The 22,625-nt window shown below is 45.1% G+C and overlaps 1 protein-coding gene across 1 annotated transcript in view; it reads right to left on the bottom strand.

The window, feature by feature from the left end:
• The window catches only part of DGKI (diacylglycerol kinase iota), a 491,936-nt gene that overhangs the window by 312,550 nt on the left and 156,761 nt on the right, over positions 1–22,625 (bottom strand). The window contains exons 2-3 of the mRNA XM_049893911.1: positions 17,737–17,845; positions 2,839–2,934 (exon numbers count right to left, since the gene is read on the bottom strand). Coding sequence (XP_049749868.1) covers positions 2,839–2,934; positions 17,737–17,845 — 205 coding nt within the window. The remainder of the gene's footprint in view (positions 1–2,838; positions 2,935–17,736; positions 17,846–22,625) is intronic.

Below are 22,625 nucleotides of genomic sequence, written 5' to 3'. Positions count from 1 at the left end.
TGCATGTGAAAGCTGGACAATGAATAAGAAAGACCAAAGAAGAATTGACGCCTTTGAATTGTGGTGTTGGCTAAGAATACTGAATATACCATAGACTGCCAAAAGAACGAACCGATCTGTCTTGGAAGAAGGACAACCAGAATGCTTCTTAGAAGCAAATATGGCGAGATTATGTCTCACATACTTTGGACATGTTATCAGGAGGGATCAGTCCCTGGAGAAAGACATCATTCTTGGTAAAATAGAGGGTCAGTGGAAAAGAGGAAGACCCTCAATAAGGTGGATTGACACAGTGACTACTACAATGGGCTCAAGCATAACAACGATTGTGAGGATGGGCTGGGACCAGGCGGTGTTTCATTCTGTTGTGCACAGGGTCACTATGAGCCAGAACTGACTGCACAGCCCCTAATAACAACAACAATCTTTACGGAAACAGATGGGCACATCTTTCTCCCTCAAAGCAGCTGGTGGGTTAGCAACCGAGTGCTTAACCACTGTGCCGCCCGGGCTCCTTCAGTCACTATAATACTCATCCAAAAATAAGAATCACTGAGGTAGGTATAATAACGTTATAATTGGCAGACCACGCACGAACAGGTGAAACAGTATGTCCAAAGCTCACTCAGTGAGTGAATGGAGTAGCAGGTATTCAAACCCAGGGCTGCATCACCCAGTTACCGTGGAGTCAGTTCTGGCTCATGGCCACCTCATGTGTGTCAGAGCAGGACTGTGCACCATGAGGTTTTCAATGGCTGGTTTTTCAGAAGTAGGTTGCCAGGCCTTTCTTTTGAGGTGCCTCTGGGTGGACACAAACCTCTAACCTTCTGGTTAGCAGCCAAGTGTTGAACTATTTGCACCACAAACCCAGGGCATCTGACACGAAGTCCATTCCCTTCTTTGCTGTTTTTCCTGTCCCCAGGTAGTAGGGATCAAGTTATAACCAGATAGCGGAGAGCAACACTACTTACTGCTATAAGATTTAATGAGGATGTATGTATCCGTTCACGTATTTGTCAAGAGAGGTAATATGTGGCTGTCACAAAAAGGGCAGCAGAAAAGGATCAAAGGGAGCAGCTGGGAAATGAGGCAAAAGCCCCTAGCAAATCACCGTCCATCGATCGAGAGTGGTACCGGTAGAAGCAGTTCAAAAGTATATATGCAAATAAGCTTGGCTTTCATTTTTCTTTTTTTTTTTTTCCTTCCATTTCATATTATTTGATATCCCAAGACCAGTGTTTATGCAATTAACTAAGACCCTAATGTTAAGTTATTATCTGAGTCCGAACAGCTGAGTTTCTCATAGTTAATTTAATCAAATTTCATGCAATTACACTTTAATTAAAATACATACACATAAAACTGAACTCCTGATACTTAAATCAATTGAATTCACAACAAAATTAAAAGAAATGCAAACAAGTAAGTAGAGTCTGAGTTTGAAACAGAATTAAAAATAATTTAATCCTAAACTTTTCTTCTGCCTCGACGGTAGCCAAGGCCCAAAGGTCATGAGTTCTTCTATCAATGCCGCATGGTGGGTGGTGACAGTGACCTTCAACCCACGTCTCCTGGCTTCAAACCTGGAGTCTGCTCAGCTGAGCCTTTCTCTGACATTTAACTATTCTCAACTTCACTCAAACAAACCCTCGCTTCCCCACAGCTCTCATGAAATTTCCCCAAACAAAACCTATAAACTTAGCGTCAACTAGTCCACGGAGACGAAAAAGGTCTTGGTTCGGGGGCTCTGTGCTGTCAGGCAGTCTGGCAAAAGGCTTTGGAGGCTCTCTGCTTCCGTAAGCTTTGGGGGAAACACAATTTCTTCCTTGTTAGTTATTAAGAGAAACATATTCATTTGCCATTTCTAGGGCTTAAATTTTGCCCCAAATCTTTCTTTCACATAATGAATAAACATAGGAAAAGAAAAGTGCATATTCTGTAAATTAGGCTGCCCATTTCCCCAAGCAAAAAGGAATGCTTGTTCTCTTTTGTCATTATTCCAGGTTTTCCACTTCTCTCTTGTTAGATCGATAATTTTACACTACACAAAAAGTGTAAGCTCACAGAGCCAGCATAAAAGGTTTAGCTGCCCCACAGCTTACTCCTGAGCAGCCGTGTTCTTTCCACAGAACATAGAGTTATAACATTTAAACAGAGGCGTCTAAATGAGAACAGACGGCAAATTTTACAATGCAAAGAGCACTTCGATTTACCTAACTGTTGATTGTTTATACAGTTTCTAGAACTTCATCCTCTAAAACGTGGCCAGAATCATTTCCTAGCCTATACCCACCACCACCATCAGCTCTTCTGACCAGCCCCAGTTCACCCACCAGTAATAACCCCACCACAGTCCCCTCCCTGCCCACACAGCCATTGCCCTGGTAAACAGACCCCCATACACACTTACTCTCTCTCTCCCACCCCCAACACACAAACAAAAAGCTACCATAGGTACTTGTCAGTGTAAAGAGACACAGTGACCTGCTTACTGCTACTATTTGAATTAAGATTACTTCAAACGATTATTTAAATTATTCCCATCAATTAATCAGTTAATTCAAGTATCTCAACTAGTATTAATAGAATTAAAATGCTACTGTTAAATAACACCGAGGCATGACCTGCACAGTTGATCCCTAAATCATCAAAATGGGCCCTCTGGAAGTCCTATTAACCCAATAAACTCTGTGTTTGAGCCTCGAAAACATCTGACACCTCATAGGGACAGGTTCTTTTTAAACTTCTTCTTGGGAATTCGGGCAGGGCCCCTCTGCCTGTAGACCCTGAGCTCCCCCTACCCAGGTCCCCCTGAGGAGATGGTGCCCAGGCACTCACTGCAAACCGGACTTGGCAGTTCTCCTCGCCCAGGTAGCACAGGTCTCCCGAGACGTTGGTCTCCAGCCACAGGTGCTCTCCGTTCACGGCGTTCTCCTGGAAGGGAAAGACCCATGTACTTCAGCTTTCTCTTCAGAGGCCAAGGGGAGAGATTCCAAAGTCAGCCTCTAGAGTCAAGAAAGTTAGTGAGCCCAAAGCGTTTCCACACGTACCATTAAAATACTGCTAGAGCTGGTCCTACCAAAATTCTGTTATTGTTGTGTACCACAGAGTCAATCCCAACTCATGTCATCCCATGTGTTAGGAGTAGAACTGCCCCATAGGGTTTCCTGAGGTTGTAATTTTTATGGGAGCAGATCGTCAGATCTTTTCGCCCACGGAGCTGCTGGTGGGATCGAACCACTAGCCTTTCAGTTAACAGCCCAGTGCTTAACCACTCTGCCACCAGGACTCCTTCACCAAAATTCTAGAAACCAAAGAAGGTGTCTGGAGAACAGTGAGCTACAGCTAGCACTTACAGATGTTTCATCCACGCAGGCAGTAAAATTTTGGGAACATATACTAAATAAATGAGGAAAAAAACTCTAATTGGTTCAATGTAAAACTTTATTCACTGAGGTCCTAGAGTGTAGATCCCATGGCAGTTGAAACAGAAATTCTTTTAAAATTTACCTTTACTTAACAGATCATCCAAAAAAAGGGATAGTAGCATTAAGTACTTTAAGCAAAGACTATTTGAAAACATATTTATGTCAGTAATGGGTAAATTAGGCTTCTAAGGGCAGAGGATCGTAAAACTGTTTAAGTTGTCATGTACTCAAAAAGTAATATAGTTTTACTAATTCAGGCATTTTCCTAATTCAATAGGGCCTTTGCTTAACTAATTGAGTTGTTCAAATTGTATAATTTTACTGCTTCTAAAAATATCACACCCTTCTGTGGCAAATAGGGTTGCTGCCACTTATGGTATGAGAAGCAACAACCCTACTGTCCACAAACGTTCAGTGTTGCATGGGGTGGGGCGGGGGGGAGGGGGTAACACTTTTTTTGAATAGCAGGATGACTAAGGATTCTAGATTCTTTCTGATGGGATATAATACCTTACAAACATGACAAATCCAGTGCCATCAAGTCGATTCCGACTCACAGCGACCCTATAGCACAGGGTAGAACTGCCCTATCGAGTTTCCAAGGAGTGGTTGCTGGATTCGAACTGCCGTCCTTTTGGTTAGCAGCCACAGCTCTTAACCACTGTGCCATCAGGGAGGCTTATATATTAATTGTACATTTTGTTCATTTGCTTAGGAAGGGCTCTGGCCTAGTAGGAAAAGAACTACATCTGGTTAACCATAAGGAAACAAAACTAAGTCTACAAGTTTTACAGGAAAATCGCTCTTGTTTTTATCTTGTACATCATAAATACATGGACATGTGATTATATTTCCATGGGGTATGACTTCAGTAAGGAGTTTTATAGAATAAGTAAGTTAGAAGCCATCTTATAAATGAGCCACCTTTAATATAACCCATTCCAGAACCGTCTATACAATGGTGTTGTTGCAAATTACAGGTGAGTCCATTCCAACTCATGATGACCGAGGGTGCAGAGTAGAACTGCTCCATAAGGTTTTCAAGGCTATGACCTTTCAGAAGCAGATTGCCAGGCCTTTCTTCCAAGGCACCTCTAGGTAGGTTTGACCTGACGACCTTTTGGTTAGTAGTCCAGCACTTAACCATTCACCTCACCCAGGGACTTCTGTCCATACAACAGGCCTCTGGATTATAAAACTTAGTACAGAGAAGCAAACACAGGCTCCAAACGATGCTGGAAGAAATTCCAAGTGCCATCCACCTTTTAAAATAAACACGTTTCTTCAGATTCAAGTAGAACACGTTTTCCTTTCACGGCTTAAGAGTCTCAAGTATTTTCAGGCAAGAAAAACCAAATGTTGTACAGCGGCATGTGAGCTGGGTGCTTCCGGAGCCATTCCTACCTCATTAAGCGTATTAACTAATTCTAGACCTGTCTGTGGCTGAAGATCTACTAGACTTGCAACTTCTCTCTCTTTGTACAAACCCCAGAGAAGGAGAAGGTGAGAGAGGAAGAGAGACCTTAGGTGAGGTAGTCCAAAAGAATTCTAAGGGAAGGAACTTGGAAACAGACAGTGAGCAGCCTCAAAGTTAACAAGATAGATCTGGGAATAATGGAAAAAGAAACAAATTCACGCAAAGCTTTGAAGCATCAGGAGGGTAAAATAAAAACACACACTTTACCTAGTAATCTCACTTCTGGGAATGTAGCCTCAGGCAACAATATCAATGGAAGAAAAACCATGTACCTTAAGAAATTTGTTTCTACAGTCTAAGAATCAAAAATTGTAAGCATCACAAATGCCCAATGGAGAGACATGGTTACAAAAATAATGATAAATACATGAAATGAAACATTAAAAAGTCATCAAGAGTTATAAATATGGAGATTAGCTATATGGAAAGCTGAGTGATGTCAAGACAAGTGAGTAAAAATAAAATTCAAAATTGGCTGTATATTATTACCACCATTTGGCATAAAAACTAAGGGCTGAGAAAAATAACAATGTATCAGTAGTCTGATTTTCCCTTCCAGCTCCTTTTCACTTGTTGCTCTCTTTGACTGGAAAAATGCAACAGTTTTATCTGCTGCCTTTCTTCCTCTCTGCTCCATTATTTCTTGAACCCAATTCCATCGGACTTTCTTCCTCCCCAGTTCACTACAAGGAGTCTTGTCAAGATGATCAGTGACTCACATTGCTAATGCCAATAGTCAATTCTCAGTTTTCGTCTTCATCAACAGTTTTTGTCACAGTTGATCATTCCCTTCTTCGGGGACACTTTCATCCCTGGCCCCAGAAGCACTGTACTCTGTTTTTCTTGTACCTCAATGGCTACTCCTTCTCACTCTCCTTTGCTGGATCTTTCCTATGATACCAAACTGTAACTACTGGAGTGTGCCACAGTTCAATACTCACATTTTCACCCTTACTCATCTATATTCAGTCCTTAGTTACTACATTTCATTCTGATGGTTTTAAATCCTACCTATTCATTGTAGGATTCTATGGGTAAAATACTAAATGACAGAGGAAGCATCAAAAGAAGATGGAAGGAACACACAATCACTGTACCAAAAAGACTTGGTTGACATTCAGCCATTTCAGGAGGTAGCATATGATCAAGAACCAATGGCACTGAAGGAAGAAGTCCAAGCTGCACTGAAAGCATTGGCGAAAAGCAAGGCCCCAGGAGTTGACGGAATACCAACTGAGATGTTTCAACAAATGGATGCAGCACTAGGAGTGCTCACTTGTCTATGGCAAGAAATTTCGAAGAGAGCTACCTGGACAACCGACTGGTAGAGATCCATATTTGTCCCCATTCCAAAGAAAGGTGATCCAACACAATGCGGAAATTATCGAACAATATCATTAATATCACAAGCCAGTAAAATTTTGCTGAAGATCATTCAAAGGCCGTTATAGTACATCGACAGAGAACTGCCAGAAGTTCAAGCCCAATTCAGAAGAGGACATGGAACAAGGGATATCACTGCTGATGTCAGATGGATCATGGAAGAAAGCACAGAATACCAGAAAGATGTTTATTTGTGTTTTATTGCCTATGCAAAGGCATTCGACTGTGTGGATCATAGCAAATTATAGATAACATTGTAAAGAATGGAATTCCAGAGCACTTAATTGTGCTCACGAGGAGCTTGTACTTAGAAAAAGAGGCAGTTGTTCTAATAGAACAAGGGGATACTGAGTGGTTTAAAGTCAGGAAAGGTGTGCGTCAGGGTTGCATCTCTTCACCATACTTATTCCATCTGTATGCTGACAAATAATATGAGAAGCTGGACTATATGAAGAAGAACGGGGCATCAGGATTGGAGGAAGACTCATTAACAACCTGCGTTATGCAGATGACACAACCTTGCTTGCTGAAAGTGAAGAGGACTTGAAGCACTTACTGATGAAGATCGAAGACCACTGCCTTCAGTATGGATTACACTTCAACATGAAGAAAACAAAAATCCTCACAACTGGACCAATGAGCATCATCATGATAAACGGAGAAAAGATGGAAGTTGTCAAGGATTTCATTTTACCTGGATTCACAATCAACACCCACGGAAGCAGCAGTCAAGAAATCAAAAGATGTATTGCATTGGAAAAATCTGTTGCAAAAGACCTCTGTAAAGTGTTCAAAAGCAAGGATGTCACTTTGAGGACTAAGGTGACCCAAGCCACGGTATTTTCAATCACCTCATATGCATGCAAAAGCTGGACAGTGAGCATGGAAGACCAAAGAAGAACTGACACCTTTGAACTGTGGTGTTGGTGAAGAATACTGAATATACCGTGGACTGCCAGAAGAACAAACAAATCTGTCTTGGAAGTCCTACAGCCAGAATGCTTACTGGAAGCAAGGATGGTGAGACTTCATCTCACATACTTTGGACATGTTATCAAGAGGAACCAGTCCCTGGGGAAGGACATTAGGCTTGGTAGAGTAGAGAGTCAGTGAAAAAGAAGAAGACCCTCGATGAGATGGATTGACACAGTGGCTACAACAATGGGCTCAAGCATAACAGTGATTGTGAGGGTGGCGCATGGGGTCACTATGAGTCAGAACCAACTCGATGGCATCTAACAACACAACAACATTCATTGTAGGGAGCCCTGGTGGCACAACAGTTAAGCACTCTTCTCCTAACCCAAAGGCTGGAGGTTTGAACCGACCTAGTAGCGCCATGGAGAAAGACCTGGTGATCTGCTTTGTAAAGATTGCAGCCTAGAAAACCCTATGGGGCAGTTCTACTCTGTCACATGGGGTCTCTGTCAGTTGAAACAGAGTCTACGCACAGCACCCAACAACAACAACATTCATCGCAGACTCCCAAATTATTCATATAGTCCAAACCTCTTCCCGGAACTTCAGACTCAAAAAACTGCCCTCTCAGGATCTCCACTTAAAAATCTAATAAGCATCCCACAATTTAACATAAAGCTTAACTCTTAATTTCCTCCCGAAATCTGCTCTTTTCTTATTCCTTTCCCCGAAGTTTCAGTAAACTGACATTTCCATGCTTACAGCTAGCTGCAAAGGACAAATCTTTGGAGTCATTCTTGATCCCTGTTTCACACCTACCCACTAGTTAATCTTATGGCTCTAGTTTCAAGATGTATACCAAACCCAGTCATCTGCCACCACCTCCACTGTTACCAGCTGACCCTCTATCATCTCTGGCTTGAAATATCACAGCAGTCCCCTAACTGGTGTCCCTACTCCACTCCTGCCTCTCTGGGATCTGTCCTCCACAGAACCAAAGCGAAGACACACAATGAAGACATTTGCTTACAAAAGTGGAAAAAAAGAAAGAGATGCCTCTTGCATGACCAGACCAGAGAGAGAGACTCATTGCCAGCTGGTCAATTTTGAGTCATAGCAACCATATAGGACAGAGAACTGCTCCATAGGGTTTCCAAGGAGCAGCTGATGGATTCGAACTGCCGACCTTTTGGTTAGCAGCCATGTGCTTAACCACTGCGCCACCAGGGCCCCTTGCACAACCAAGATTATTATATTTGATTATCTAGCTATACTCATAATACTCCAAGTCAAACCAAACTCTCACTGATGAATATTTTAAGGCATGGGGTGATGAAAGGAAAGAAAAAATGATGGCAGGTAACAGAAAGAAAAAACAGAGGAAAGGAGAAAGATTCATGAAAAGTTTTAAATAAATGGCATTTCTAGGAACTGCATTTTTTTGCTCCACCTAACCTGTATTAGAATTTTGGAGCGGCCCTATTTTGACTTCTAACTGATCATCTTCCTTTAATATTTTAAGATTCTCTAACCTCCTAGCTTTTCCCCAGCATCAGTGTCTTTATTAAAGAAAAAAAAAAAAGAGCAACCAAGAAAATTCAAAAGAACTAGGAGGCTTATTACTAAGCAGGATACTCAGACAAAGATCGTGGTGATACTACAAATTTTCTCCCCATAATTTTTATGTTTGTATATGTACGGTCTCAAGAGTGGCTATTTCTCACCCAGCCATTTAAATTAAATCCTTCCATTCATTTCTTTCACAGGCCTTATTGCAATTTGTAATCTTTTATTTATTTGTGCATTAACCTAATAAATGTCTCTTACGTTCACCCTGCTACATATCTAGCGCCTAGCCTGGCAGACGGTGGTAATCAAGACACAGCTGTTGAACATACTATTGAACACATTCATACACATTCACGGAAAATCCTCTCCTCTCCACCTTTTTCACTACTCTCAAAATCCTAGTCCATCTCCTGGGCAGCTCTTTGAGAAAAAAAAATAACGAAACTTTTAAATAATTACATGGTTTCAAAAGTGAAAGAAAAAAGTAGTAAGAAACAGAAATTGCATAGGCGAATACACTCCATGGGTATAATTCTAGGCTGAGCCAGTTTGCCAATTTCAGGATTCCTAGTTTAAAAATATCTTTTACTGCATCCACAACAGTGTTCCTTGAATGTTGTTATACGAACACTGGCCAGGGTACATCGTGATGCAGCCTAAAACACTACTTAACAGATAACCTCTCTTCTGGAATATAAATATTTCTGCACCGTTTACGGAGGTATCAGTGATTCATGAACCCTTCCAAAAGCCAAAAAAAAAAAAAAACAAACCTATTGTCACTGAGTCGATTCTGACTCACAGTGACCCTACAGGACAGAGTAGAACTGCCCCATAGGGTTTCCAAGGCTGTAATCTTTACGGAAGTAGACTGCCACATCTTTCTCCAGTGGAGCAGCTGGTGGGTTCAAACTGCTGACCTACTGGTTAGCAGCCGAGTGCTTAACCACTGCACCACGAGGGAAGTTAATATATTAGGATTAGATTAGTTCCATCATATTGCTGTCTTCTCACTAGCAAGGAATCAGGAATAGATGTTGTAAGTGATCACGGAGGGGGGTGAGTGATTTGAGGATACCAGCGCCATGGAAACAGACAATCACAGGAGAATATAGAACTGATGAGGAAAAGGCTTTTAGGTTGTTTTTAAACTGTGTTCACGGCAAGCAAATATGATCAATTTGTTTTGAAACAATAAGAACTGAACTATAAATATGTATCCTATAAAAATGTCCTTAAAATTTCAAATGGAAGTAAAAAAAAAAAAAAAGTCTGTGGATTGCCTCCCCTGAAAATCTTCAAGATAATAACGGCTAAGGATCTGCCGTGGTGGGTTCACCTGTGTTGCCCAATATGCGTAAGTATGGCTACGGAGCACCTGAAATGGGGTTAGCTCTAGCTGAGATGGGCTGTAAGTGTGAAATTCACAGCGGATTTTGAAGACTTAGTGTGAAAAAAAGGATGGTGTGTATCTCATTAATAATTTTTTATATATGAAGAAATACTATTTTGACAAATGTGGGTAAATAAAATGTTATTAAAATCAAGTTACCTACTTCTTTTCATGTTTTTAACGTGACTACTAGAAAAGGTATAACCAGAATGCTCCTTAGAAGCAAGGATGTTGAGACTACGTCTCACATACTTTGGACATGTTATCAGGAGGGATCAGTCCCTGGAGAAGGACATTGTGCTTGGTAAAGTAGAAGGTCAGCAAAAAAGAGGAAGACCCTCAATGAGGTGGACTGACACAGCGGCTGCAACAATGGGCTCAAGCATAGCAACAATTGTGAGGATGGCGCAGGACTGGGCAGTGTTTTGTTCTGTTGTGCACAGGGTCACTATGAGTCAGAACCAACTCGACAGCACCTAACAACAACAACAACTAGAACATTTACAATTATTTTGTGCCTCGTGTGTGTGGCTCACGTTATATTTCCACTGGACAGTGTGAGTTTAGAGAATCACATGCCTAGAGACAGAAAGGAGCCCTGGTGGCGCAATGGTTACACGCTAGGTCCCTAACCAAAAGTTTAGTGGTTTGAACCCACCAGTGGCTCCCAGGCAGAAAGCCTTGGCGATATGCTCCCATAGAAATTACAACCTAGAAAACCCTACGGGGCAGTTCTACTCTGTCACAGGGGGTGGCTATAAGTTGGAATCAACTTGATGGCACACAACGACAACAGAGGCAGATCAGACCTAGACATTTCTTGCAGGCCTCTGAAATCGTAGAATTCTATGATTTCCCCATCAACTAGTACAATTTAATTTAAAATTCTTACCATCCCGTAAAGAAAAGGAATGTGTGTGTGTTTGGAGGGAGGGGATATAAAGTCACAGCAGATCTGCCCAACCGTGAATATGGTAGATCAGTTACCTGACCCGGGTGTCCACCCATTTACAGTTGCCAGTTCCCAGGCTATGCTGAGCAGACAGCTATCTTGACCAGCCCGACTGCCTTTTTTTGAAATGGAGATGGAGGGAAGGAGGGAGTGGGGAGAGATGTTGGAGTGGGAGGGGTCCTTGGCAGCAGCACTCAAACCTGAAGGCAAAAGGGCCAGGGCCTGAAACTTGGAAAGAAAGCTCAGGTCTCCTAGGACTAAAACCCAGAAAAAACCCAGTGCCATCGAGTCGATTCTGATTCATAGCGACCCTATAGGACAGAGTAGAACTGCCCCATAGAGCTTCCAAGGAGCAAAAAACCAAACCCGTTGCTTTCGAGTCAATTCCGACTCATAGCGACCCTGGAGAACAGAGCAGAACTGCCCCGTTGGGTTTCCAAGGCTGTCATCTTTACAGAAGCAGACTGTCACATCTCTCTCCTACGGAGCCGCTGGTGGGTCCCAACGACCGACCTTTTTGGTTAACAGCTGAGCGCTTAACCACTGCGCCACCAGAGCTCCTTTGCCATCTGAACAGGGACTGAAATGAGAATACGTGCACACATGCGCACGCACACGCCTGCCTCCTCCTGGCTTTTCATTCAAGGTTTCTAAAGATAAGATGACCTAGTTGCATAACCCAGTTTAAACCAATTCCACACGAAGATTGTTTCCTTAATCCTGTCCCTGAACCGAAAACCAGGAGACCATGTTCCCAGTGTGTGTGCTTCCACCTGCCGAAGAGGAAGCACCCTCCTTTCAGCATCCCCAACCATGAGATAGGGAAGGTGGTCCGGGTTTAGGAGCTGGCTTGGTTTGGGCTGAGGCTCTGCTCTCACAGCTCTCGGGGCCGGAGGGACTTTTCTGATGCAGGAGGAATAAAGATTGGAAATCAAGGATGCTGGAGTTAAAACCAACTCACCCTTTGAAAAAGACCTTGGTAACTCCCCCACCCCTCTGTTTTAGGCAGTGCGATGTGCAAAAGCAAATGACAAAGCAGTAGGGATGGAACTAAAGGCCCTGCCCTGCACACCGCTACAACACTAAAATCAAGGAGGAGGTTTCTAAGTCCAAATTCAGCCTCCACTGCAGAGGACGTTAAGAGAAGACATCCAGTGTCTGTAGAGCAGACAGACTGCTAAATGGGCGAACTCCCTCTAAACTGGGAGCCTGGGATCCAGCCCAGGAGATGAGAATAGTTTTCCTTTTGGAGCATTACTTCCTTCCTTCCTAGTAAATTAGCTTGCTTCCCCCCAAGTTGGCACGGCTGACATATGTCACGTGGTGTCCAGGGTCACAGTGAGTAGCCACGGCAGGCTGTCATCATGAAGGTGAAGAGAACATCAGTGAGAGGAATGGGAATGTTAAGACCTAGCGCAGTGCATCGTATTAGGGATCTGAGAAGACTTCCTTGGGATTCAAACAGCACGAAACCATTTGTTTTTCCAGCTAGCTTTGGAGTTGTGTCTCCAAGCCTGTCCAGAACTGCAGACTGTCTGAGGGCTTGTTGGCTGCCAGCCCAATGTCCCCTCTCACTGGCTGAGCAGACACCACTCACCAAGCAGCTCCAGGCCCCTAGCACCACACTTTCCACAGTGAAGAGGAAGCAAGCAGGGGACACTTCCTTCCCTTCAGGTGGTCTGAAATCTAATTGAGGGCCTTGAAAAAGAAAATCAAACAAAACAAACCAAACTAATTTGGTCCTAAGATTTGTCAAACATTGCACTATGGATCCAGGTATTGTGAGGAATCAAAGCAAAGAGTGAATAAAATAATCAGAGTTGGCTCAACTGAAAAGATGAAGGTGCTATGGTCCTGAACCAGACAGGAAATACTAATGTCCACACTGGGTCAAGGCCACGCCCACTACTGTCACTAGAAGGCTCGGACACCCTGCTGAAGGTGGATTCAGCTGCCCTCCCCCAGGTAGGTTAAGGGTCATGTCCTGATCTACACTGAGGAACAGGCCTGTGCACAGGCAGCGAAAGCAGCGTGGACAAAGAGTCAGCAAAGAAATGAAAGAGTTCGGAGCAGGGAATCCTAACAGTCTAAGAAACCATCTGAGTTAACCACCCAAGGAGAGAAGGCTCGGGCCTCCGAGGAACAGGCTAAAGTAAGGACAGAATACTTTGCTAAGCAGAGAAATGAAAAGCTGGAAATGGAATACATGAAGGAAATGACTAACTCGTGAATCAAATGCATAAAAACTGACTTCTACAATAGTACAGTCCCGGCCCAAATTTGCAGGTACTCAGCCTAGGCTCTCCATTCAGTGGGCACCTGCAAGCACCAAAAACCAAAAGCGAACCCAGTGCCGTCGAGTCGATTCCAACTCATAGCGACCCTAGAGGACAGGGTCGAACTGCCCCATAGAGTTTCCAAGGAGCACCTGGCAGATTGGAACTGCCAACCCTTTGGTTAGCAGCCATAGCACTTAACCACTATGCCACCAGGGTTTCCACCCGCAAGCACAGCACTCCTCAAAGCCCTGCTCAAATACCAAAAGGACATGTAGGAAACAGCTGTGGCCCATGCAATAACCTTAGCCCATCTACTAGAGTCAGAACAAGGACTTTCGGGATTCCACCATACATGGAATTTGGGGGCTAAGATCCCAACTCCAGGTTCACCCTGCCTTGTCTTGAAACCTCGGGTGCAGTGTGAACAGCTTTTGCATCCGTTTTCTCACCATCGATATGAGGAGGGTAGAGGTGACACAGGCCAGAGAGCCACAGGGCTAGACATTTCTGAAATGACCCTCACGCCCAAGCCAAAGGGGATCTCCACCGAGAGTCAAAAGTGTAGGGTGGGAAACAGGGGTGGCCCTTTGGCCACTGTGGTCCCACCCTCAGAAGCATCTAAAGGGCCCTTCACAGCATACAAGGCCAGGGATTGGGCTTCTCCTCCTCCTCTTTCTCTTCCTCCTTCGCCTTCATTTTGTTCTTCTTGCCACCCTCCTCCCCATTTCGGAGACCCTTTAGAGGCTCCAGGCAAAATGAGTACTCAATGGATTACAATGGTAAAGAAGTAAAGACTGGTCCCGTTGATGCATTTAGTCTGGAAGTGCGCTACCGGTGAGGATAAGATGGCGTGCTGCTTCTCCAAGGGAACCACGCAAACCAGGAGGGAGAAGGGTAGAGGGAAGGGCAGAGAGTGGTCAGGCCAGGGAACTATCCCACTTTAAGCAGAACCGAGACCCTGTTGCGCTCCTTCAGCAGAAGGGCACATGTATGCGCTGTCCATGAAAGTGGGGAAATACATATTCGTTAGGAAAAGCCAAACATTTTAAAGCAAAAGCCAAGTAGTCTAAAGTCTTAGCCAAAAAGGAGTCGCTGAAATGTTTCTAACGATCTGCTTCTTCCTTTCTTCTGGCACAAATGTTTGATGTGGTTGTAATGACGCATTGCTGCGTTGGTCACTGTTTTGCCTCTGTTGGCAAATTCCAGTTTGTTGTTGTTATTGTTGTTAGGTGCCCTCGATTCGCTTCCAACTCACAGTGACCCTGTGTACAAAAGAATGAAAACACTGCCTGGTCCTGCGTCATCCTCACAATCGTTGCTATGCTTGAGCCCATTGTTGCAGCCACTGTGTCAGTCCATCTCATTGAGGGTCTTCCTCTTTTTTCTGACCCTCTACCAAGCGTGATGTCCTTCTGCAGGGACTGATCCCTATTGATAATATGTCCAAAGTACGTGAGATGATGTCTCGCCATTCTTGCTTCTAAGGAGCATTCTGGCTGTACTCCTTCCAGGAGAGTATTAGCCCACAGATATGTTTTTTTCAGTCACATCTAGTAGGTCCTTCCACAGCAATCTCTAGGTAAGCCCTCAGATGAAGTGTCTTCAGATAAGGGCTTCAGGTTTTCTTCTTTTGTTAAACACTTCCAGAGCATTTCCTGCTGGACAAACCCAGCCTTAGATGTCCTTTCCTGTCTGCTCTCCCCTTACTCTATACATAAAATGAAATATTCGAGTACATAACTCTCTAGAAGAACCCGAAAACAGTACCTTCTAGCCAAGTTTCAGCTCAGCCAGGATACCTCTTTTTAAAAGCATTTTCACGTGTTGCTATGATGCCTGGCAATCTACTTCCAGAAATCAGCCAGTGAAAACACTATAGATCACAATGGTCCTATCTGCAACCCATCGTGGGGATGGTGCAGAGCCAAGCAGTGTTCTGTTCTGTTTTGCATGGGGTCGCCATGAGTCAGGGGCTGACTCAATTGCAGCCAGCAACCACCTCCACCATCAAATAGGGATGGCGTGTCCTTCCTCATGTTCCAATGGCACCCTGTGGGCTGCTCCACCAGGGGTGTCGCCACCTGAATTCTGAGTGTTGAGTTCTTTTCTGGTGCCCACTGGCCTGCTATGGTACTGCTGGGTGGGTTCAAACCACCAACTTTCTATTTAATAGCTGAGCGATATTCGTACTCTGTTACGGTTTAAGAGTGTATTAAATAACTGTCCCGGAGCAAAGGGAAACTCCAAGAGAAGAACATTCTTCCTGAACCACTTCAGCATGCTTAGTGGCACCTGAGGAGTCTCAGTACAACAGTATCTCCATCAAGGAAGAAGATGCATTTCAGTTAAATGCAGTCTTTTGCCAGGTATGTGTCCAGGACACATTGGAATGCATCCAGGACGCAAAGTAAGAATGTTAGTGTGTGCTGGGAGAGGGAGAAATTATCTCACACAAAGGGCATTAAATCATGGCACTCTTGCTAAAAATAAAATCTCTTTTCCCACCCCACCATTCTCTACAGGGGTTCATCTAGGAAGCAAAGAACACAGATTATCCCCTCTATTCAAACTCAACTAACGATCCTAAACCAGGTTCGCCCTAAGAGCAGACTGGCAGCTTTTCAGGACAGCTCTCCTACACTTTTACCCTTCAGGAAAGATAAGATCTTTCATGCACAGTTAGCGACAGCTTCCGCCAAAGACCTGACTCACTGGGTATTCTCTATGAATGGTTTCTGACCGGCTTAAGGATTGCAAACTTCGGACTACAAATTAAGTGAGCAGCTTTTGTGAATGGGTTTTGGTCAAAAGTAATCAGTGCCCGGCTACCACTACCGACCATCCTAACCAGGGCCACAATAGATGGACCCTGACAGAAAGGAAGAAGAATGTGGAACAGAACCTCAAATTCCTAAAACAAAATGAAAAAAAAAAAAAAACAAAAACAGACCTACTAGGTTGCTTGAGACTGGAGGACTCCCTGCAACTATTGCCCTGAGATACTCTTCAAACCTGGAACAGAAACTAACCCCTGAGGTCACCTTGTAGCTAATTAAGAAATTGGCTCAAAAAATAATGACTATCACCCATTAGTACTGTGCTCCTTTTAAAGCTCATCTATATGAAGCCAAACAGTCAACAAAGATGCGATCGTAAGGGGGCCGGGGAACTAGATTAATGGAAACAGAATGACCAGCACGGAAATAATGAGAATGTCCACACATTGTGAAGAATGTAACCAATGTCACTGAACAACTTGCAAATGGGAACCTAAACTGCTGTGTAAACTGTCACTGAAAACACAATATTGTTATTAAAAAATAGTAATAATAAATTTAAAAATGACATAAGAAGTAATCAATCAGCTAACATACTCAACCCACTGACGCAAGAGTCACCCACCTTTGGGCGGGGGTAGGGCATGTAAAGGACAGGAATACAGAGTGCCTGGGTTATAAGTGACACCATTGTCTCTCAGAAAAAAAGGCACAAAACAGAGGCAGCTGAAGCTGAGGAAACCGCACTTGGTTTCCACGAGGCTGCTGTGGGGAAGCTCTATCTATCGTTAACTTGGCAGGAACCAGTAAAGCTTGGGCATGGAAGTGCTTCTGCTCTCACGGCTGCACATGCAGGCAGGCTTGCTTCAAATGACTCATGACGTTTTCATTTTTGTCCTTAACACTCTGATTTCATATAAAGGAGCTACATTCCTACCAGTTGCCCTGCAGTAGACACCGACTCTTGGTGACCCCACAGGTTACAGGGGAGAACTGTGCTCCGTGGGGTTTCCTTGGCTATATCTTTATGTCTACTGTGGATGACCCCGCTGGTATTTGAGACACTAGTGGCATAGCTTCCACTGGTATTTTTATAGAAGTATCTTTACGGAGGAGCCCTGGTGGTGCAGTGGTTAAGTATTTGGCTGCTAACCAAAAGGTCAGCAGTTCGAATCCACCAGCCTCTCCTTGGAAACCCTATGGGGCAGTTCTACCCTGTCCTGTAGGGTCACTATGAGTCAGAATCATCTCGACAGCGACAGGTTTGGGTTTTTTTGGTATCTTTATGGAAGCAACTCACCAGGCCTTTTATTTGTGGCATCACTGGGTGGGTCTGAACCACCAACCTTTAGGTTAGTAGTTGAGTGCAAACCATTTGCACCATCCAAGGACTTGCTATGTTCCTAGGAGTTTGTACATGGAACTTGGATAGCTAAAGACTGGTCAGTGAGTAACACTGGAAGTTATTATGGAAGTCTTGCTTGTTGTTATAGGAATTCAGAGAATGAGAAACACAACATGCAACTGAAATTATATCTGGAAGAAAGAGCCAACACCTACGCTCCAGTCCAGAGTCGCTCTGGGCTCCTTCGCGGGGCCGTTGGCCACAGGGAGGCTGAGCGGGTGCACAGGAGCCAGGTGCTGCAGGCCTGCCCGGGAGATTGCCTTCCTGCAGCAAGAACAGAAAATACAAAGAAAACCAATGTCAGGAGGAAATACAGAGCTCAAAGTGCCACGGGGTGGAAATGATGCCTGAGTTCGTCTTCCACAAGCGAAGACCTCTACAGATGTGATGGAAGATGCTTCTCGAAAGTGAAGATCCGCCACCCATCTGCATATTATACTGGGGTAGATTGCACAGTGCTGTGATGCCGGAAGCTATGCCACTGGGATTTCAAATACCAGCAGGGTCACCCATGGTGGACAGGGTTCAGCAGAGCTTCCAGGCTAAGATGGACCGGGAAGAAAGGCCTGGCAATCTAGTTCCCAAAATAAGCTAATGAAAACCCTATGGATCACGAAAGAATACTGCCCTACTCAATGGCTTTGGACACATCATTAGGAGGGATCAGTAGCTGGAGGCAGATATCATGTTTGGTGAAGCAGAGGGCCAACGAGGGTAGGGGAGACCCTTGGCGAGATGGTTTGGCACAACAGCCACAACGAAGGACAGGAACATGCTGGTGATCATGAGGACAGCACAGACTGGCAATCTTTTGTTCTGTTGCACATAAGGTCACCATGAGTTAGAGTCAACTGGATGGCAGCTAACAACGACAGAGGGTGTGGTGGTTCCCAAACACAGGGAGGGCCGGGGGGAATAATTGCTTCAGGGCCTGAAATTACAATGTCAACCCCTACTGGGCGGTGGGTAAGAATGCAGGTCTCTTCATTTATAAAGAAAGTCCTCAGGCTTGGGCAGCCACAGTACCTGGACCATGTTAACATTGCCATGGGCTAGAAGCAAGGTAAGCTGCCTTCCACTGAAGTGCCTTCATTTGCCACAAAATCCAATCCTCTCCACGCCTGGAGACAGCTCAGTGGTCACTCTTCTCAGCTCAAGAACATTCGCCTACCTTGCAGAGGCCCTACTACAGGGAACTCGAGGCCCTAAATGGGCAAAGACTGGTTTGTATCTGCCGAGAGATGGCAAACGCTTTTACACCACTACCTTAGCAAGATGCACAAAGAAGACCAGGGTGCACTGGTTAGGTCTGAGGTTTGCTGGGTGGAGCACGACCCAATCAGCTAAGGAAGGAGGGGAGGAAGCAGAAGAGCAGGAGGAAGCCAGCCCTGGCCTTGGTCAGCAAAGGTGAGAAAGCAGAGGAGCGGCCTTAGCAAACACCCACACTACTGCTGAGAAAGGGAAGGGGCAAGAGGAGAGCCAGTGAGGAGAACAAGAACAGCAAGAAGAAGGAGGAAAGCGGGGACCACTCTGGGAGATCTGGTGGCATCATCAGGAATGAGGGAAGTTCCGTTTCTGAACAGCACCCTGAAAAACATCAGACAAGGGTCTCGAGCTTCCATGCTGATGTTGTTAGTTACCACTGAGTCAGTGACGACTCCTGGTGACCTCAAGTAAGCAGAGTAGAGCTGCTCCACGGTGTTCTCAAGGCTGTGACTTCTTGGGAGGAGATTACCAGGCCTTACTTCCAAGGTGCCTCTGGGTGGGTTTGAACTGCTAACCTCTAGGTTGTCTTAACCATTTGCTCCACTCAGGGACTCCTGAGCTTACACATTAATGCTGATTTGTGCATGATGTTAACTAAGTGGCTCCCTGCAGGGGAGAAGGGCTCTGTCTCCGTGGCCGTGTGATCCGAGGATTACTGGAATCAGGAGCAGACGGAGTCTGCGATAGGCAGCTCTGCGCGTGGAATCAGTGGGAGGGCAGGTGCAGGAATCCTCCCGCACACACCCTCCCCGCGGCTGCCTCTGTGCTCTAAAGGTTTCAAACTCCGCTAGAAGGGAGCAAGTGCATTGGGGCCGGTGGGAGAGCAGTGGCTTACCCAGACCCCTAGGGGGCGCCCTGGGGAGAAAACACCAACAACTTCACTATCTCCTTCCCCTCAGCCCGCTGGGCTCTCTGTAGCTCACAGTAGGGATCCGTCCCCCGACCGCGGATCCCCAGGGAGGCTCAGCTCCTCGGACCCCTTCACTCAGCTGAGGAATAAGGAAAGGGAGGAGAGGTCATCTCCAACAGCGGCTGCCATCTAGTCGCCCCGACTCAGGGCAACCCCACGCACAATGGAAGGAAGTGCTGCCCAGTCCTGCACCATCCCCGCGATCCACTGTGGATCAGACCGTCACGATTCATAGGATTTTTACTGTTTTTCAGAAGTAGATCACCAGGCCTTTCTTCCTAGTCTGCCTTGGTCTGGTAGCTCCACTGAAAGCTGTTCAGCATCCTAGCAACACAAGCCTGCACTTACAGACAGGTGGTGGCTGCACTGGAGGTGCACTGGCCGGGAATCAAACACAGGTCTCCCTCATGGAAGGTGAGAATTCTACCACTGAACTCCGAATGTTCCCTCCAAAGGGGCTACAGACAGTGAAATGGGGGAAAGGAAGACAGTGATGAGCCAAGGGATGGAGCGTCCCATCGTGACTGCGCCACTGAAGGCGAGCCACTGAAGGAAAAGGCCTGTGCCAGGACAGCAGCAGGAATAAGGGACGCTAAGGAGTCCTGCTGGTGCAACAGTTAAGCTCCTGGCTGCTAATCAAAAGGTTGGTAGTTCGAATCTACTCAGCAGCTCCACGTAAGACCTGACGATCTGCTCCCATAAAGATTACAGCCTAGGAAACCCTAAGGGGCAGTTCGACTCTGTCACATGGGGTTGCCATGAGTGTAATAACCACAACAAGGGGTGATGCTACCTCTTTTTAAACTACAGCAGCATCTGAAAGCTTTGTTGAGCCTTTAAAGGCAGGCAACCTCTCTGTCCTGGTCTTGGGTCTCTGCAAACTCCACCCAGAAGTGGAATTTGTAAAGCTGAGCAACACGGTCAGCTGCCCCAAAAGGAGAGGAGAAGCTGGCTGGAAAACAGAAGAAAGCTCAGGATGGTACAGTCATCAGCCAGCGGCCAGGTGCAGCTGAGAGCTCAGCCAGCGTCCAGCCCTGTTCTTCCCTCTTTCACATTCCTACCCAGAAAGTCCCAGAAACAGATGCGAGGTCTTCATTAGTCAGCAGGGATAATATCGAGCTTGCTGGCAGCCTACTTTCACTAGCTCCCACTGGGCAGCTAGCAATGTACTTGCTTTCTATAATCCCCCAAAGAGTCACTGCAAGGATGCAGGGCTTTATGGAGACAGTCTGATGACATGTTTGTTCTCTTTCCTCACTATCATCAAGGCAAATAATTAGCAACATCATTTTGGCCCTTCACCCCAAAGTAGATTCTGTATCACTGAGCAATAAGGAAAGAACAGGGGAGAGTCTTGTATGGAGACTCTTCTCCCCTCAACCTTTTTCCTCCACCTAAGTTCAAGGAGTGTCTTTAGCCTTCCCAGCTGGGCTCCCCCCCCACCCTACCCCACCCCGCCCCACCCCGAAGGGCTCTGTACGGAGGCTCTGAGTCAGTTTTCACCGCCAGAAAGCCAAACCTCTGTGAGTTCAGAATCTACAGGTTCCAAGTTTGATTCCATCACCAAAACCTAAATCTAAATGTTTTAACAAAAATGACTAAACAGTGCCTAAGCACTAGCCTTAGAATGGCTGAAGGCTTCCTAAATCTCAGGTGGACTTAAACACATGAATTCTTCATCTTTTCATGAATTGCCCCAGACAGTTAAGATCAAAAAAAGAAGGAGGAAGAGTAGGAACAACTCGGAAAAGGAGGGTGAGAATGGTTGCACAACTTGAAGAAGGTAATCAGTGTCACTGAATTGTACAGGTAGAAACTGTTGAACCGGTGTATGTCTGCTGTGAATATTCTCAACAACAACAACAAATAAAATTTAAAAAAGAAGAGGAGGGGGAAGAAGAAGTAAAATTCTATTAGGCACCAGTAAAAACCACAGGGCAAATGTATTTAATTCATCAAAAGTTGCAAACTCTGACTACCAAAACCTGAGTACTCTTCCTAGTTAAGACTTCAAAAGATCAAAAAAAGAAACAAAACAAAAAACTGTTGCCATTGAATCCATTCCTACTCATAGCAACCCTAGGACAGAGCAGCACTGCGGGCAGCCGAGCTCTTAGCCGCTGCACCACCAGGGCTCCCGTTAAGACTTCAGAAGGGGCTAATTACTGGAGTAACCAGATTAGGGCGTAAGGGATGCCCGGATCACTGGAAAACCACTGCAGCTATAGGACAAACCACACCCATCTGCTGTGGGGTCAGCTCCAACTCATGGTGACCCCATGTGCGTCACCGCTGAACTGTGCTCCACGAGGTCGTCAGTGGCTGATTTTTCAGAAGCAAATCACCAGGTCTTTCTTCCCAGGCACCTCTGGGTAGACTGGAACCTCCAATCCTTCTGTTAGCAGCCCAGTGCAGTAACCATTTGCACCCCCCAGAGACTCTGTGGTTGTAAGAGACATACAAATCCAGCTAAGCCCTGAAGACACACACAGTCAAAGAATGTGCTTTTCCTAGCCTGTGAATAGAAACATTTAAGTCAGGGATTCTGTTGATTATTTATTCCTCATTGTGGATGCAAATTTAAGGCTGGTTTTATACAACATTAATAAAAGAAAATTGTATATCTACCACCTATGTAAACATTAATTAGGAGGGAAAAGAAGTAAGAAACATCAAAGCGGCTGCCAGTTTGTATCGGTAAAAGGGTCTTACAAAGGACATTACATAAGAAAGAGAATAGAAAAAATAATTATAGGCACGATGAGAAAGGGAGCTTAAGGTCTGATTACAGCTTTCCATTCTCCTAATCACCACGGAAGGAAATCTTTTCTTCTGCGTTCATACACGCATACACATGTTTTTTCCCCA

The sequence above is a fragment of the Elephas maximus genome, chromosome 8 (assembly GCF_024166365.1).
Source record: "Elephas maximus indicus isolate mEleMax1 chromosome 8, mEleMax1 primary haplotype, whole genome shotgun sequence".
Lineage (NCBI taxonomy): Eukaryota > Metazoa > Chordata > Mammalia > Proboscidea > Elephantidae > Elephas > Elephas maximus.
Note: the sequence above shows the minus strand (reverse complement) of the source record. Positions and strands in the feature narration are given on the sequence as shown.